The sequence below is a fragment of the Cyprinodon tularosa genome, unplaced genomic scaffold (genome assembly GCF_016077235.1).
Source record: "Cyprinodon tularosa strain WSP-4 unplaced genomic scaffold, ASM1607723v1 ctg66, whole genome shotgun sequence".
Lineage (NCBI taxonomy): Eukaryota > Metazoa > Chordata > Actinopteri > Cyprinodontiformes > Cyprinodontidae > Cyprinodon > Cyprinodon tularosa.
The window spans coordinates 289,519-308,017 of record NW_024039407.1 but is presented as its reverse complement, the minus strand read 5'-3'; the positions used below and the strand labels follow the sequence as shown (position 1 = coordinate 308,017).

Genomic DNA, 18,499 nt, shown 5'->3' with positions numbered 1-18,499 from the left:
TGGGCTGAGGTGTCAGGCTGGATCAGATCAGTAACCTTACATGACTGTTAGATTGACCGGAGTCTTTAAATTACCCTTATATGTGTGTTTGCACGGTTGCATGTCTCTGTGATGAAGTGGTGACCTGTCCAGGTCAGACATCGCCTTTCACCCGGATAATGCTGGAGACCAGTTCCCCATTACACCAACAGAGAGACGGTAGAAGATGGATTAAATAAACGATCTGTATTACTGCTGCTACATATTCATTTCCCCTGGTAGCCAAGGTTTCTTCTCAGACTGTGGATTTTGATGTTATTTTAAGTGAGGGAGAAGTAGCAAGACCTTTTCAGCCAGCTGGCTGGCAATGCAAAGAAATGGTGATGTATGCTGATGCTCTTCAAATTGTGGATACTTTGGTGCTATACCTGTTTGCCAATTTAAGGATCTTAAACTGTAGGAATGAAACGGTAACAAATGTTTGTCATATATAGTCGGTATAGGTGCAGTCGCCTCATTTAGTCATTTAGTTTGCAGTGCATTAGTTTACCCTAATGCACTTCCCATGTACTCTGAAGCTCCTTTATTATCTCAAAGGGTTACACAATTACACCCCTGGTGCAACATAAGCAAAAAATGTGTTATTTGTGAAAATGTCTATGTACCATGGCTGCCATTTGAGAATTATTCTCTACCTTCTTTTTTTATCATGCAGCTAAATACATGAGTAATAGCATGCATGGTGCTGTTCAAAGTTTCTCTCCTGTCATGGCTAAAGTAGCTCTGAACACTGAGGCTTGGGCTGGCTGCCACCAGAGCTCAAAGTAGGAGGAAAACCCAGAGACGGGGATTACGCAGAAATGTAGTCTGGCCATTAAAAAGCGTTTTTAATATTTTGATCCAGGCGACAGAACACTGCCTGTAAGCACTGGAGAGAATTTTCCCGTGTCGAAATGGAGACTTGGGTAAGATGATGTAAGAAAAATGGAAAGGAAAAACAAAGACGGTGGTGAAAATGAAAACGGGTAATAGGAGAGTAAAGTGTGGCTGAAGAGAGATGAATGGGAAGTTAGTGTGAGGAAGCCCGGATAGAGCGTGTATGTTTTCCTTGGACCCCTCACTCAAGGCTGTTACCAAAGAAACACTCTTCCGAACTTCATCTTCAGCTCTAGGCTGCCTGTTTTGACTTGAGGACGACATGAAGAGTCGTCTGTTGAGTAGGACATCTTGTCCTACTCAACAGATCTCTCATCATGACCACAGAGGACCATTCTAGTGTCTATGAATCTTCTTCGCGGTGGCGATGGGCATTCCTTCTTCCCTAATCAATTTGTTTGCATTTTCAGCTTTATTGTTGCACAAATGTAACATCTGTGTTCAGATGAAGCCATGTTTAAACCTGACTCCTGACACCATCTGTCATATCACCTGCCACTGTCAAAGTGGGAGATCGGATCAGTCTTACTGGCCAGGTGGCCAAACAGAGCAGAGTGTCAGCAGGGTCAAGACATGTCAGTCCAGTCTGGACCCAGCCAAGCAGAGATCCGTTCTGTCTCCTGAGCCAGGATGTGTTGGCAGACACTGACTTTACAAATTCTCATACAGTTAATCTTTGCATTGAAAAAAAAAAAGAAGAAAAATGTAACCGGAGTCAAAATTCCTGCTGTCTGCCAAATGCACAGATGTTTTCAGCAGTCTCTGAGAGGAAGGGGGAGGGATAATTAGGATAGCTGAGGTCCAGCTAAATGAATGCATGTTTTATCATCTTGTTATAACTTTGTGTCTTTCTCTTTATATCTGTTTCCCCAGGAGACCGCAGCAGCCGACTTAACGACACAATGCACCAGGTTGATTTCAAGTCCCACCAGTGGTTTGGCGCCACAGTGCGTTCTCATGGCGACACAATCCTGGTAAAGTGATCCCCCTTTTGTGAAGTGATTGTGGGTCGGGTAAAGTTTCTATTTCGCTGGTTATTATTAAAACCAAGATTGCCTTTCCTGTTTTCCCTTGTTTGTTCTTCCTAAACCTACTTAAGGCTGAATCAAAACTGACAGGGCGGATAAAAATCTGCTCACCAATGCAAAACCATTTAAAAACAATAGAAAGTATAAAATAGACATAAAGATTAAATTTAAATAAGAGGTTTGATTTTTATTTGATTCTGTGATGCTATTTGTAGTGAGAAATATGTTTTTGATTTTGTTATTAGGGCCCATATTGTTCCCTTAATAAAATGATCTTTGTAAATAAGAATGTCTCATTGTTGAATAGTGTGTGTTACAGTGAGTTCAAGTCGACCTTTCACACAGTATCTCAATAAACCAACACTGTTAAAATCTGACATATTACATCAGCATTTAGCTTCCTGTCTTTATTATGTTTCTTTTTGTCCTGCCCTCTACCCTCAATGGGGATTTTCTGATTTCATCTCACTACAATCACAATGCTAAGGCTAGTTTGTTGGGGTTTTATGTGATATAATAATAATGATGGTCTGAAAACTGGTGTTAATTTTCATCCCATTGTTACTCTGATACTTTCAAAACAAAAAATGTAGGGGAAAATGATCAGAAAACTTTTATTTGAAAAATAGTCTAAAACAAGTCATGATAAATACATTTGAAAAAACAAAAGTCCGAAGTCCACTCCATTCATCACTGCCTCTGACTCCTGACGTTCTCCTTGGCTATCTCTATAATCCAGGCTTGCGCCCCTCTCTACCATTGGAGGACCGAAAAGGATGAACCCCGTTCTGATGCCACTGGAACCTGCTACCTCTCAGTTCAGAACTTCACCAAATTTGTGGAGTATGCTCCCTGTCGGACAGGTAAAGGCATACATTGAACGTCACCTAAAAACAGGTGATTGAGAAAACAAACAAATCTTCCCAACATAATTTTTTTCCTCTCGTATTTCAGAGCTCAGTGATGCAGGGGGTCAGGGTTACTGTCAGGGAGGATTCAGCGCTGACTTTACAACGGTAATAACTGTATCCGTGGTTACCATCTTTTCTCTATCTGCTGTTCTCACTTATGTAACACGTGCTCTCGTTTCAGGATGGCAGAGTGGTTCTAGGCGGACCCGGTAGCTATTTCTGGCAAGGTAAACATCAGTTGTGTTATACAGCTGTTCAACAACAAAACCGGAAAAGTTTCTTTATAGTTTTCCTCTGCTTTTGACCTCTAGGTCAGGTCATCTCCGCGGCCAAGGAGGAGATTATCAAAGCCTACTATCCAGGATATTTCATGCAGGCTGTAGAGGGACAGGTTCAGACCAAACAGGTCCAACTTGTACACGATGACAGCTACCAAGGTAACGCAGGTCACTAAACCTTGTGGTAGTTTTTAAGGTGAACATTAAGTCTGATATCTTTCCTCTATGTCTTCCAGGTTACTCTGTAGCTGTTGGGGAATTTAGTGGTGATCAGGTAGAAGGTAGGTCACACTACACATCTCCTGGCATGATGCATTGGTTTAGCAATTCAAATAAGAAGTAATACAATGCTATTTGATATTTAATTGATCTTTTGTTTGAGTTGGCCTGTCTTTCAAATAAATCTTTGTTTATTCTCCTAGATTTTGTAACCGGTGTTCCAAAGGCAGTCATGCTTTATGGTTTGGTAAGAAAACTAAATCTATTTCATAATTTTTTCCTCTTTTATTAAATAGGTAGGAGTTCAGGGGTGTAATACTTCAACATAAACAGCCTGTGTATGTTTGTAAAAGTTGAAAAATGTCTTCTGCAGCAAATTCCCGATACAGCATACATTTTGACCCCATTGAATGCTCACAATATTTGCTTTTTTTTGTTACAGGTGTCTATTTTGAACGGGTCAGATCTGAACACCGTAATGAACTTCACGGGTGAGCAGGTAAGTTCAAGGATTTTTTCAAGGATTTTTTTTTTTTGTTAAAGAAAAGAAATAACCCTAAAAGTGGATTTTACTGCTCCTTGCTGAGGTACCTATGCTATTTCAACCCTTTCCCATTGTGTCCAATTTTTTCAAAATGTTTTCAAAAATGAAAGTCTAAAAAAGTGTTTGATCAATTGGTATTCCTCGCCCTTTATTCCAATCATCATTCATCATGAGGTTATATTTTAAAACCATATACAAAGCTATGAACTATTCATGGACCAATTATTTTCCATGATCTGACCATGGTTTATGGCACAACTGCAAAACTCTTTTGGCCGTCTAACTAAACTGGAACTCCAGACATCAAATGGGTTCTGCAGTTCAAGACTTAATAACTAAAGAAAATCCATGATGACTCTAGAGGAGCTGCAAAGCGACCACAGCTCAGCTGGGACAAATTGCTGACAGGAAAACTTTTAATTAGGTGTGTTTCCATCAGCTTTTTCTAATGCACATTTTGCATTAGAAATGCTTGATGGGAAGGCCAAATAAAAAAAAAACATCCTCAAATTCATAGAACAGTTTTTGCTCTCACTTAAAGGAATAGTACACCCAAAACATGATTAGCCTTCATTTTCTACTCACCCCCATGCTGAACAACACTCTGGAGTACTTTTTTGATATCTCAAATGCATCTGGAGATCTGGGAGGCTTCTTGCTGTCTGCTGACATTCAAATAATGGAGGTGCCCAGCGCCCGAGGCAGAAAGGTCCATAAAAGTCCACAAAAAATGTGTCAATATTCCTCCATACTGCTCGTCCAATGTATTCCAAGTGTCCTGAGTGGGTAGCGTCCATAATTTACTCGAAACAAAGTCATTTAGAATGTTTTTAGAGCATAAACAGTAGTGTATAGGATTTCGTAAAAGCGCGTTCACGAGTCTACGGAAACCGCGGCAGACCAAACCAGATGAAAGTGCGCATTCAGCGTCTGCTCTGCCGATAATGCAAGCGTAGAAGAAGAAATGTGCTGTTTACCTGTGCAAAGAAAGAAACAACGAAAGAAAAATGTCTGAGGACTTCAGTGTTGAGGAAGAGCATGAGTTCTTTGCCGAGCTGAATGCGCACTTTCATCTGGTTTGGTCTGCCGCGGTTTCCGTAGACTCGTGAACGCGCTTTTAGGAAATCCTATACACTACTGTTTATGCTCTAAAAACATTCTAAATGACTTCGTTTCGAGTAAATTATGGACGCTACCCACTCAGGACACTTGGAATACATTGGACGAGCAGTATGGAGGAATATTGACACGTTTTTTGTGGACTTTATGGACCTTTCTGCCTCGGGCGCCATAGACCTCCATTATTTGAATGTCAGCAGACAGCAAGAAGCCTCCCAGATCTCCAGATGCATTTGAGATATCAAAAAAGTACTCCAGAGTGTTGTTCAGCATGGGGGTGAGTAGAAAATGAAGGCTAATCATGTTTTGGGTGTACTATTCCTTTAAGGTGGTTTTTGTAGACATACGGCTCAAGTAGACATGGCTGGAAGCAACATCGCCGTTACTAGCTGACATTTTAACACAAGAACAACTCGCCTGATGGCAATGCATTCATTAAAAATGTTCCTGCATTACTAATCTGTGGTCAGTGCTAGATTGCAGCCTCTACCAACCTGTTAACTACAGCCACGCGTCAGGACGTGATGTGGGTGACGACGTTGGACGACATTACGCTTAATTAATTTTCTTTAAACCAAATGGAAACACCACAAAATCTATTTTCATTTTTCAAACTTTTAAAAGGGCGCTTAAAATTTGAATTTAAGTTGGATGGAAACATGGCTATAAAGACTTTATTTTTATAGTGATTTAAAATACAACCTAATTGGCCAATATGCTTTAAACAACCTACAAGCTAATAAAATGGAAAGAAATGCAAAATATAACAAATTAAAATAAAACAAGTGCATTAGAGAACATATGACAAATATAACAAAAAAAGTCCTGGTTCAGGTTAGCAAAAAGACCTTTAAAGGAAAGAGTAAGAATGTGTTTTGGTCAGATGCAACCAACCTGGGCCTTTTTGTTCAGCCTGAACACAACAAACCCTCTTTAAAACACAGTGGTAGCTTTTTTGTAGCAGGAACAAGGAAGCTTGTCAAAATACACAGCCCTGTTAATATCTGTATTGCTTTTCTTTAAACCATGTAATGATTGCCTTCCAATTCGGAATCTGTTATCTATGACATTAAATCCCAATAAGCTGCTTCAAATTTTGCAGCAGCTTATTCTAGCGATGAATGTAGAACCAGCTGGAGCAAATTTTGTTTTGTGATTAGAATAACACTGACCCTGTTACAGCCGGCATGATTACTGAATAAGTAAAATCAGATTAAAATTTTATTAACTTTTTTTTGTGGGGGGCTCAGAATTATGGTATATGGAAATAAAAATGAACCTGAAAAGCCCATTAATTAAGTTGAACCTGCAAAACACATTAAGCCTTTATATTTTTGTAGATCCTCTTGTTAAAATAAGGGAAAACCCAAGTAAACAAAAAGAATCCGGCTTTAGCTAACTGCTGTTTTTTCTTCATAGATGGGATCATATTTTGGCTATGCTGTGGCAACGACAGACATTAACAGTGATGGGTGAGTAGAACCAGTCTAGACCGGATGCTTCTGAACTTCCTCAGTGATACTTTCAAGCGTCTGTCTCCAAGTTTTAATAACTGCTGACTTTCTACTTTTCATTCTTGCAGGATGGTTGATCTGTTGGTGGGAGCTCCCATGTTCATGGTCCGAGACTCTGATGGTCGACTGGAAGAGATGGGTCGGGTTTACACTTACCTGCAGAGGAGCCCCTTAAACCTGGAGATCCACAAACCTAGCCTGACGGGCAGCGAAGTGTTTGGGAGATTTGGCAGCACTATCGCACCACTGGGAGACTTGAACCAGGACGGTTTTAATGGTAAGAGGGGAACTGACTACATCCAGCTCAAAGAATATACACCCCCTTATAAATTCCCTCTACTTTTCTGCAAGTTAAGATGTCTTCATATTGTTTAACATTTTGACGAATTTTATAATCTGTTCCTCTGCTCTGTGAATTCCCCAACAATGAGCTTTTATTTTCTTATATGACCTCAGTCCGATATTACACCCACTGCCATATTATAGGAAATGGCAGGGTCATGACCGTAACTTTTCCATTCTGACTCATTCACCCCCTTTCATTGTTCACATGAGTTTGAATTATTGGTGAAGTTTGTGTTTTTCAGTTACTGGAACACTGATTCAGTCTAACCAGATGATATCTTTGGTGAAGTTTTTCCCTTTTTGTGGAAAAGAGCTCATCTTTGTCTGAACGTTTTCCTTTTTCGGTAGATGTGGCCATAAGCTGTCCATTTGGAGGTGATGATCGGCAGGGACTGGTCTACATCTATAATGGATACTCAGAGGGCCTCAGGGAAAAGCCATCTCAGGTGATCGTAGGCCAGTGGGCTACTGGTGCTCTTCCTGCCAGCTTTGGTTTTGCCCTCAGAGGAGCTCAAGACCTGGACATGAATGGATATCCTGGTAAGACTGTTCTATATCTAGATTTACATAATAGTTACTTTAATTAGATTTGAATGTATGATTTTAACCCTTTTTCATTTCTACTTTTCCAGATCTCATTGTTGGAGCCTTTGGTGTTAATAAAGCAGTACTCTATAGGTATGTTTTTATTGAGCATCTATGTATTATTGTTGTTTGTCCTTGTTATATTTATCCTTGGAATCCTAAGTTAAATATATGCTGAATATATTAAAAGCGTTAATAGTTTTTTGTATTTTCTAAAAGAGAAAAGGAAAATCTGAGAAGGTTTAAAGCAGTCTTGGAGCAATTTAAGTTAGAAATAAGATGGGAAACATTCTGGTGATATTTGTTTTAGATATATTCCTGATCTAAAAAGAGTGGAAATTTTAACTTGATCAATCTAAAGCAATCCTGAATATCTAATGACTGACTTATTTCTTTTATTTTTATTCCAATTTCATCTGAAGAGCTCGACCAATTGTCACGGCCAGCGCCTCCTTGGTAGTTTCCCCCACAATGATCAACCCTGAAGAGAAAACCTGCACAATCACTAATGGAAACTCTAGCATTTATGTTTCTTGGTGAGTGTCAAACTTGTCCTGAGCTAAACTTTTTGTACCCTGTGACTCGGCTGTCTTCTGTTTGACCTGAATTTTCTGGAAGCCCCCCCCCCCAGAAAAGATGAGCTTTTCCATTTCCCCTCTTACATAAACACTGTTATCCATTTAGAAGGGTTCTGATAAGCAAAATCCTTTATGACAACTGATCTAGAGCTGCTCTGTGCTTTATTTGACCTATTTTCTCAATGCCTCCGTATCTCATCCTTTCAGTTGGAAAGTGGAGAAATAACATGCTGAATAGAAGCTTTGTTAGCCGTTTTTTGGCCTCCTCCTAATGTGCACAGTTCTGCTCCAGAAACGGGGAGAGGAAACAGATGACGGTTGCTCACTGCTCAGCATGGTTGACGCCGCACTCGTGGGTCTGCCTTTTCACCCCGCCTTTCTCCACATCCTGATTCATAAAGGAAACTCTTGTATACACATATGTCTTGATTATGCTACGTTGCCTGGCGATGAGGAGTTTTCGGTGGGGGTTAAAGGAGAGCAGAGGGGATAATGGGAAGGAGGTCGGGCGGGGAGGGGCTAGGAGGTTTTTACAGTTGGTTTGAATGAGATATTGTTTGGTGGTGGAACACAGCTGGGAAACATCAGGACACATAGACTCCTGTGAGCTTGCTCTCAGTTGTACAGACACAGGAGCGTATAAGTGAAGTTATTGCTACTCCCCAAAAGAAGGCTTTGTATTTCCTTCGCCTTATTCTCTCATTTTTCATCTCCATTTGAACATGACTCCCATTTTTTCCACTGCTTTGCAAAAGTATCCACATCCTTTAAATGCTTCCATATTTTTTCTTCCATTAGACTGAAAAACATAATGAATTTTATTGGGATTTTATGTGATGACGTAAGAAGAATGATACAGCGAGGAGAAAAAAAAATATATTAGTGTTTTGCATTTTGATGCTCCTAAATAAATTGTCTTCAAAAGTCACCAGTTTAGTAAATAAAGTCCAACTTTGTTTAAGGTAGTCATATGAGAGAAGCTGAAACATGACTGGTTAATCTAGTTGAAAATGGAAAGAGAATGGCTGCAAATCAACAGTGCTCTTCTAAACAGACAAATCTAGCAAGGAGAGCAGGAATAGGAATGTGATCCATGCTTACTCTGGAGGAGCTGTGGAGATCTGTAGCTCGGGAGAATAATTTAACAGGATCAGGGTTAATCGTGTCTTTAAATCCAGCCTTTATGGAAGAGTTATGAGAAGAAAGATGTTAAAAAAGTAATAAGTTTTACTTTAAAGTTTGCAACTTGTGGGATATGGCAAACACATGGATCTTGTGCACATCAATCTGCACACGTCATCTGCAAGGCAAAAGTTTTCATCAATAAGTTTCTGATAAGAGACAAAATACGACAAAATACAGTGCAACCCTAGAAGCTGAGCTTGACATGTTTTGCTAAAAATTCAGTCTCTAGATATTTAACCCTTTAAAGCCCGATCCAAGAATAAAACAAAACAGAAAATTACTTTTTTTTTGGTTTGAAGTCCTTATTTGGCCTTTTAACAAAATATGTAAAAAGAAGAAACAAAAATAGATTTTTTATATTAATAATTTATTACTATGCGATAAGTCAAGATTATTTTTTGTGTAGTCTTCTGCCCTCTGTTATCAGGTATACCTGATTGTGTACAATAGGATTTTGAGCAAAGTGTTTACCATTAAATTATGCAAAAGTTGTCAGACGCAAAACATTTCAGAAACTGTATGTATCAAATATGATACCTTTGGCATTACAGGGTTAAGGCTGGTAACAATATGCAGGAAAAGGTGGAAAAGTTATATTGATGAAAACTGAATGCACATTGATGCCAATCTACCTCACAGCTGCGGATCTCTTTTTCTTGGTTGATCATATAACATCCCAGTAAAACAAGTTTTTCTGATGTGAATAAATGTGGAAAAGTTAAATGAGGATATTCAGGAAGGACTGTTTTCCCAGGTTCCCTGCTGGACTTTGGTCTTTGTTTGGCTTGTGTAGGGTTATCAGTTAAAGGAGGTGGAGGGGGGTCAGCTGCAGATTTGGACAGCAGCAGAAGCATGTTGTGAAGCTGATGTCATGGGAGAGGCCTACAGGCTTAGACAGACGGCCACTGACTGGTCAGCACTGAAACCTGAGTCTTTGCTCAATTTCACCCCTCTTAACTCTGCTGCTGCTCTCTGTGTGTCGGATGGTGGTTTTGGTGGAAACGGAGACCCTGCGCTTTATCAGCCCAGCTGGCGAGAGTGGTCAGATGCCAGCTCCGTCTCATAACACTGAAATATTTCTCACGTTATTCGTTGCATTCCCAGTATTCCCTGACACCGTGTGATTTGAACCCTGAGAGAAGTTGACAAAAGATAAATGGGAAAAAGTGAGGAAATTAGAGAGCAACTTAAAAGCAAGCTGTTTGTCTTGTGTGTGCTGTATGTTTAACCCGAATCTTTTTCATGAGTAAATTTGCCTTTGTTATGAAACCTTTGATTTATTTGTGTCTAAAACAGCGTCAATCTGAGTTACTGCATAACCGCTGATGGGAAACACCTACCGGCCGATCTAGGTGAGCCAATTTTCCACATCTGTACTTTATTACAAGAACGTAAGCTGTCAACTGGCTACTAATGTTAGCTTTTGAGATCCATAACAGTGACACACAGTTTTGACAGAAACTATAGATCTCTGGATTGTTTTTCTGGCAGTGTTTAATTGCCAACTGTTTTCTGCATTCAATCACTTTTCTTATCATTCGTTATTATCTCTAATTACCCTGTCCTCCAAGCGCAGATGCTCTCCCTGCCTCTTTGTTTAAGTTACATCGGTTACATTGCACGCGCCTCAAAGAATTTACAGAGGGCTTTTTTTCAGACTTGTCATTAGATGAGTTGAGAGCATTCATCATCCAATGAATGCCTGTTTGTGTGCTCTGTGTTTCAGACTTCCAGGTGGAGGTTCAGCTTGACAGCCACAAGCACAAGCAAAAAGGTGCTGTGAAGAGGGCTCTGTTCCTGGATTCCCAGCAGCCTTTGCTTCAGAAAAGTCTGAGAGTTCGCCGCGGGAAGCGTCTGTGCGACCAAAAGAAGATCTATCTAAGAGTATGTCATCTTTTACCTAATGAATAAAATACATTTGTGTCTCAATTGTACCAAAAACAACCCTCTAGAAGATTTTCTTTGTTTTCCTTTTTTCTTCATTTCAAGTGGGTGTTTATGTAAACTCTGCCATGTGTTTTTTTTTTACTTGTAGGATGAGAAAGAATTTAGGGATAAACTTTCCTCCATTTATGTGGCCTTGAACTTCAGCTTGGACCCAAAAGCTGCCGCCGACTCCCATGGGCTTCGGCCCATCCTCAACTACCAGACCACCAACGTTATTGAGCAGAAGGTACTTTGACATAATGTCAAGTTGCTTTATCTTCTGGCAGCACTGTTAAAGAGACACTGTGTGCTGGTTAAGGCATTTAATATCAGTGAGTCAGAACACAATCTCAGAGCCATTTATATTTTAAAACGAGCCAATCAAACACCGTTTAGTTTTTTAGAGCAGGCCACAGTGTAAAAAAACACAAGGGATCAATTGCTGTTAAACCAGCGCTTTACGGTACATGGACCCACATAAACCACGTGACTGGTTAAAAGAAATAAAAATACAGCAGGAAGATGGGCGACAGTCAACTTATATGTATGATTTTAAGAATCCAACCTTATTATGCTTTTGTTTAGCAGAGACTCAACAACCAGTTTGATTCATTAGACTATAACAAGATTAGATTTGAACAGTATTTTAGTGAAATAATCTATTCATTATCTTTATAATGGGCAGGTTTGATCATTTTGAGTCATTTAGATTTTGAATCAGAGATGACCAATTTTAAGGTTCCCCCCAAAAAAAGGTCTCTAATGACCTCCCTCATTAAGCATTGACAGGAAGCTCTGAGGCAAATGACTACTTCAGTGTCATTAGCTGCTAAGGGTCAGCCAGTCAAGAATATTGGGTACAGCAGGGAAAAGCTTACCTTGCCAGAAAGATCACTTGTGGGACTTGTGAATTGCATGCATGGAGCATAAAATGCTGCAAAGGCTGTGTTGATAATGTAGACTTCTTATTTCCACTCAGAACGCATCAAGCAAAGATTAGCGTTAGGGACTTTGTTTGACAAACCAACCCTAACCCTTTCACAAAATGTTTTATTATGAAATCCCATTTTGCCATACACCTCGTTTTCTGTCTTAATTAGTAAGATAAAAAAAAAAAAAGCTTCTAACTGGAGTTTTAGACATGGTGCTCCTTACGCCATTTTGGTTGGGTGGTGGTTGTGGCTCAGCATACTTAATAGGTGTGCTACTCACCACTAGTTTAATGCTAGTTCATCATCTCAATCAGTTCAATGGAATACAAAAAGAAAAGAAAAAAAAACTGAATAAAATGGAAAAATGTTTCCACTTTGAAGAAGACCACAACATGTAAATTTGCCCCCTGGTCAAAGTCTTTGTGAATTTGAAATGTTTGAAGTGCCGTCAGAGCATGCATTTTCTAAAGCCATGTTGAAATATGCACAAAACAAATCCAGGATTATCAATTTGAATGGAAGGAAATAGTAATGTAGCTGCCATCATCACAGTAAAAATGTTTTTGTTTAAGCCCCTTTTCTGGATAAAATGGTGTCTGACTTTTTCCCTGTTGGTCTCTTTCACAGATGTCTCTTCTAGATATCAAAGCAATTTGTCCTCTAACAGATGTGGTCTGTTTTTGAACTAAAACCTTGAGACAAACCGGAGCTGTAACTCTAATCTTGAACCTGTGAAAAAAAAAAAAACAACAACAAAAACCCCAACCCGTTTTATACAAACAGTAAACCTGATCCGTGTCTGCATGTGTGCATAGAAGCAAATAGTTTCAGACTGCCAGCAGGCTTCATTTATCTTGCCTTCTTTTGTGTCCATGCGTAAACACTGAGGAGTGACCATTACACCGCAGCCTTGGATTAGATCAGACACACGATGCTCTATTGATTTCTGCTTATGTTCTGAGAATGTGTGGCCGGCTTTTAGACGCTGCGCTCCTCTGTGCCAAGTACTTTTCAAACTGGAGGGAGAATTAGAGATCTTCTTGGAGCACTTTCTCTCTCACCCTAACATTCTCCACATGTCGGTCTGAAGAGTTATAGCTTTAGGAGACATCTACTAATTTATATTTGTTGCTTTTTTTATATTTATTTTTTTGGGGGGGGAGGAGATCTGGAAGTGATTAAAATTGTGCATCAGTGCATTCTCTGTGATAATGCTGATGCTGAGTTGTTCTGATGGTGCTGTAAAATTGGCTTACTTTAACAACCGAGACTAGTCAAGGAGCTCACATATGGCTCCTTAGCAAAGCGGTTAAAGTAGTGTTCACGATTAGAGCCCCCAGGATTGGGTGATAAAAAGATGGGAACTTTTCCATCTGTAATCCATCCTACATTTCTATTTATTGTCCTCATGGTCATGAGGATCTTTACACTGTCAGTCAATGGCGGGTTGCAATTTGGCACTCCGCAGGGCTCACCCCTGCCACCGCCTTGCCAAACGTTCAGCGGTCGCCCAATCATTTGGCTGTGTTTCTCCTCCTTTCTTGTCTTTCCCTCAGCTGTAATTTCTGAAGCCTCACTCCTGTTTTCATGTCAACAAAGATATCTTGTGTCCTAGAGCGTCCTCTAAGTTGAAGGATCCCTGCTGCCCCCCTTCTATATTATCATATGCGGCGGTTAGCTGGGTGGTGTAAGCGTGGTTTACCACATGAAGCTGTGATGTGGGACACGGGTGAGAGCTGGCAGCTGTGCTCTTAGGCTCGTCTCTGGCCTGCGCTTCACCCTGATACCTGCTCCTTGTTTCCACGACAGTCCTATGATCTAGGACTGCTTATGTAAAGGACTGCCTGAGCTGCCATCCAGGTGTTCTTTGGTTTCTGAACGACAGACGGTGGAATGTGTTAGTCATGCCGCATGTTGCGTCCTGCTGCACAGGTTCTATTTACTGAAGTGGGATTTATTTTGAGTTCTCTGTACATGTTGAATGAGTCAGAGCTCGTCTCAGTCAGCAGCTACATTAAATTAAAGCTTTATCACCTATTTCTGTATCTTTCAGGCTCAGATATTGTTGGACTGCGGAGAGGACAACATCTGTGTTCCTGACTTGAAGCTGGCCGCCCATAGGTCAGTTCATCCATGTGTTTTTCTTAAAATCTAACCCTAAACATGTCATTTTCCCAAAAATCAATCTTCACAGAAAAACCTAGCAGAAGTAATCATACCCATTGTATTTTCTAACTTGTCACATTATATCCACAAATTCAATTTACTCTCTGTCAGATAAAACAACCCAATGTAGTGCATAATTGTGAAGTTAAAAATAGTATACACATTAAAGAGGTATGTCTCCACCATCTTTAGAGCTAGAGACTGAGGCGTTTTTTTTTGTTTTGTTTGCTTTCCCCCAATTCTTCTTTATAAAAGAAACAATACTGTGGAGAGAGACTGTCCAAATGTCAGTTTTCCCAAAGCTTCTTAATCAGATTTGGATCTGGACTTTAACTCGGCCGTTCAAACACATAAATATGCTGGAATCTAAACCAGCTTTGCTGGATTTTCCTGCTGGAACTTAGAAAGTCTTTTTCACTCTCAAGTCAAGTCAGATCCAGAAATTTGCTCATTAACTCTGATGAGCTTTTTTCCTCTAAATAAAAGCGATGGTGTTTGAAACGTTGGTCTCATCCAACCAGAACATTGTCTTCCTTAAGATTACTGTGTGTTATGGCCTTTGGCAAACAGCAAAGAAGGCCGCTTATGGCTTTCTTCTCATCGCCTTTTTATAAAAGCCAGATTTGTGAACTTAAAGTTGTCTTGTCCACAGATTCTCCCTTCAAGGGCCTCTTTTTTTTTTTTGACTGTCTCCATTCTTGACTTGTAGATTTAAGAGGGGTCCATTTTCTGATAGACTTATCTATTGTAATGTCATTCTCTTTGGCTTTTCAGACGATGGATTAAACAACCCTCCAAGATGTTTAAAGCTTAAAATATCATTTTATAACCAAATGTTTAAATCCTCCACTTTATTTGACCTACCTGCTGTGTTCTTTGGCTTAACGTGATGGCAGGGTTTTGTTTGGCGGCTTTCAGCCTGAATGCATGCCATGTCCTCTAGATTATTTGTTCAAGATTTTGAAACATCTTGCCTTTCTTTCGCTTCAGTTATGCACTATTTCAGGTTGATTTTTCTGAAGTATCTAGTTATAATTTGATAAAATGTGAAAAAGTTCATGGGCTGTGCTTTGTAGACTCTAAACAAGGTCTCCTGCCCTACAGTAAATTCTTCACCTGTCCAAAATGCAGCTGCAATGACATTAACTATTAATGCAGCTGTTTTTTGTTTCTTTAATATGCCAGAAAATTAGTTTTTAATGGTCATGACATTGTACAGTTGTGTCACGCCATACCATAAAAACAACAAGCTCCACTTTTCACCCTTTAGCAAACAGAAGTTGACAGGAGAGATAAAGGAGTGTGTTTGGATAGCTGTTTACCAGAAAGCAACCAAGAAATCTGTTTGCATTTTTCTCAGAAATAACTGCCTCCTCGATGCTCCCTTCTCTGCTCTGTCATTTTGATCTCACATTCCTATATTTATCTCCCATCTGCACGTATGGCTGGATATGTAATAATCTATAGGCGAGGGTGATTAGTACAATTCAAACAACCTCTTGTTGTTTCTGTTTGGAGTAAATCACGCAAACTTAATGGAAGTCAAGACTAACTGACAGGATGACAAAGATTTAGTGAAGTTTGTGGTATAAAGTATTTGCTCTTTCCTTGGATGTTGTTTTTACATGTTCTGCAGACAGATCAAATAACCTTTTGGACGAGGATCTGTTACAGAAGCTTTAGGGGTTTTGGTGTTTTTAGCTGTCAGCTTTTATTTGGTTTTTATAGTGAGATACCAGCTGATTGGACTCAGACTATGGTTGAAGCTTCGGCTAGCAGAGGATCAGATGTTTTTATTTATGAGAGGAGGCTGTAATAAGAAAAGCTTTTGCTCCCCCTCCAATTTTCACAGTTTGAAACCATGACTGATGGGAGAAGGGAGGGAGTGAAAGTGAGGAGTAGCAGTTGCTTTTTTGGGTTTCATGCATAATTTTATCACTACAACATAAAAAATAATTGAATGTAGTTAGATGAATTTATTTGATAATCTTTTCATGCTGCTTGCAAAGCCTTTAAACTCATCTAAAACCAAAAAAATACTTTTTATAGATGCTTCCTCTTACATTCTTATGAGCCTTACCATACCCCTGCTTATTCCTGTGACCAGTTCAATGACTGATCCCAGCAGTCATTTTGTTTTTCCTCTCTTTGGGCCCTCAGTGACAGGAAGGAAGTCTACCTCGGCGATGACAACTCGCTGACCTTATTTTTCAACGCCAGGAATGAGGGTGAGGGAGGGGCGTACGAGGCAGAGCTGTATGTGGCATTGCCCCCTGAGGCAGATTATAGCGGTATTGCCCGTAACAATGAGGTGAGAGGGAAACACATAAAAAAATTATTGCTAGAGTTAACCTTCAAAACTTTCTGAGAGTAATGGCTTGTCTTTGTTTCTTCAGAGCCTCACTCAACTTACCTGCAGCTATGAGACCGAGAACCAGACCCGGTACCTCAGCTGTGATCTGGGCAACCCAATGAAGGCTGGCACTGATGTAAGACCATTCTTCCTTTTCAGAACTTTATCATTTTAATCCTATATACAGGCATGGTAAAGAGCAAGTACACCCTGTATCAGCTCCAGTTTCACACATTATAAGTGAATGAAGTGTGCAAAAATACAATAAATTGTCCACCTTGGCTTTAGTCATGTCTGCTGACCTGAAAAACAACTATATAAGTAAAGGTAATTTACCATTATTTGTAACAGAATGAAGCCAAATTGAAGAAAAAAAGCCAGAGAACTACCAATAATTCAAAAACCCATAGTTAACTTCCACTATTTATGTAAGGCTGCCTTGTTGTTGTTTTTTTAGCCGTTATGTACATTGTGTTGGTGATTTGTTTAGAATCATTGTCATGTTGAGTGACTAAATTTAGGTCAAGCGTCAGCTGTCTTTTAACTGGGCTAACATTTGACCACAGAATACAGAACTGTGGTTTACCGAGGAGTTTAAGGGGTGACTTACTTGTTGCAAAGGGCCCATGTCCTGTAGCTGACAAACATGCCCAAATCATCCACCATTCACTAAATTGCTAGTTTGAATTATATTATTTTACCTATTCATTTTCATTTGCCAAATATTGTGATATGCATAAGAAGCTAACATCTTAACTTTTGTCTAATCGGTTACAAAGAAGTTGTTCCAAGAAAACTTTCTGGTAAATCTGAAAGAATTAGCCTAGTAAACTAGCCCCAACCGCCAGCAGCCAAAATCATTTTTGCCTCGAGTGGTCTAGCCTCGATCAATGCCCCAGGCCCTAGAACTGGCGGCCAAGCACAACGCAGAGGTTTGTTTTGAATTTGGTACAGTCAGTTTTAGACCATAGTCAGAGTCTCCCGAGACTGATAAACTGTTTATTGAATACCCATGGAGTAAAAACTCAGTTATGCTTGATGCACATAGGTGTGTACATGTCCTCAGTTTTTTTTTTAGAATGCAATTTTTCCCCATTACCCAAATATTCTGGCCTACTACCGGCAAGCTTACAACACCACACAACATGCAAAGTAGAAAACAGACCAACATTTTCAAAGCCTCTTCTTGTTATCCAAGAGTGACGGTTATTTATTAAGAGTTTTTTTGCAATCTGTTGATTATGGTAATAATTATGAGCCAAATCATAAGATGTCTCTAGATGTTTATTTTTTTCAAAACCTTGCAAGTAGAAGGTGTCGCTCCTCCAACATGTTTTTACGGCAGAGCTGTTTGAGGGGATACAAAGTTTTCTAGTGGCACTGTGAAGAAAAATCAGGCCGGATGAAGGGGCATGGCTGCTAAAACGATGTAATCTGACTGTGCTGATCTTGCAGACGTGTCGAGCAGAAACCAGGATTTAGCCATTCTGGCTAACCAGGCTACTATATTAAGATTAAGCACTTGTTTGTTTTTATGTAATATCTCTCACTACTGCATATTCAGACCATGGATTGAATTTGCTTAAACATCCAAAACAGGAATCATCAGCAGCTGTATTAATTGGTCTTCAGCTAGTGATTAATTAATCTCACACACTTTATCATTATGGAGCTCAAACAGTCAAATATTGTTTCTTTAAGATTATTTTTGCCGGCTTTGCTTCCTGTGCATTAACAAATGTATGCATACCAAAGCTGGGCAAACTCCTGCTTTGTTCTAACTGGTTGTTCATCTGCGTTTAGTTAACAGCATCTGGCTGCTACTTTCCCTCTTAAATCCAGTGGGAGGAGGATAGATGTGCTGAGCTTCTTACATTATATATCTTTTAATGTGGTTTATA

General features: G+C 39.7%; 1 protein-coding gene across 1 annotated transcript in view; it reads left to right on the top strand.

Moving 5' to 3' along the window:
• Nucleotides 1-18,499, top strand: part of itga5 (integrin, alpha 5 (fibronectin receptor, alpha polypeptide)) — a 54,714-nt gene that overhangs the window by 20,835 nt on the left and 15,380 nt on the right. The window contains exons 3-21 of the mRNA XM_038309273.1: nt 1,789-1,889; nt 2,683-2,806; nt 2,898-2,959; nt 3,036-3,081; nt 3,166-3,291; nt 3,369-3,413; nt 3,555-3,598; nt 3,794-3,850; nt 6,434-6,486; nt 6,597-6,805; nt 7,222-7,413; nt 7,506-7,551; nt 7,881-7,994; nt 10,518-10,573; nt 10,948-11,105; nt 11,257-11,394; nt 14,133-14,200; nt 16,406-16,556; nt 16,642-16,734. Coding sequence (XP_038165201.1) covers nt 1,789-1,889; nt 2,683-2,806; nt 2,898-2,959; nt 3,036-3,081; nt 3,166-3,291; nt 3,369-3,413; nt 3,555-3,598; nt 3,794-3,850; nt 6,434-6,486; nt 6,597-6,805; nt 7,222-7,413; nt 7,506-7,551; nt 7,881-7,994; nt 10,518-10,573; nt 10,948-11,105; nt 11,257-11,394; nt 14,133-14,200; nt 16,406-16,556; nt 16,642-16,734 — 1,883 coding nt within the window. The remainder of the gene's footprint in view (nt 1-1,788; nt 1,890-2,682; nt 2,807-2,897; nt 2,960-3,035; nt 3,082-3,165; nt 3,292-3,368; nt 3,414-3,554; nt 3,599-3,793; nt 3,851-6,433; nt 6,487-6,596; nt 6,806-7,221; nt 7,414-7,505; nt 7,552-7,880; nt 7,995-10,517; nt 10,574-10,947; nt 11,106-11,256; nt 11,395-14,132; nt 14,201-16,405; nt 16,557-16,641; nt 16,735-18,499) is intronic.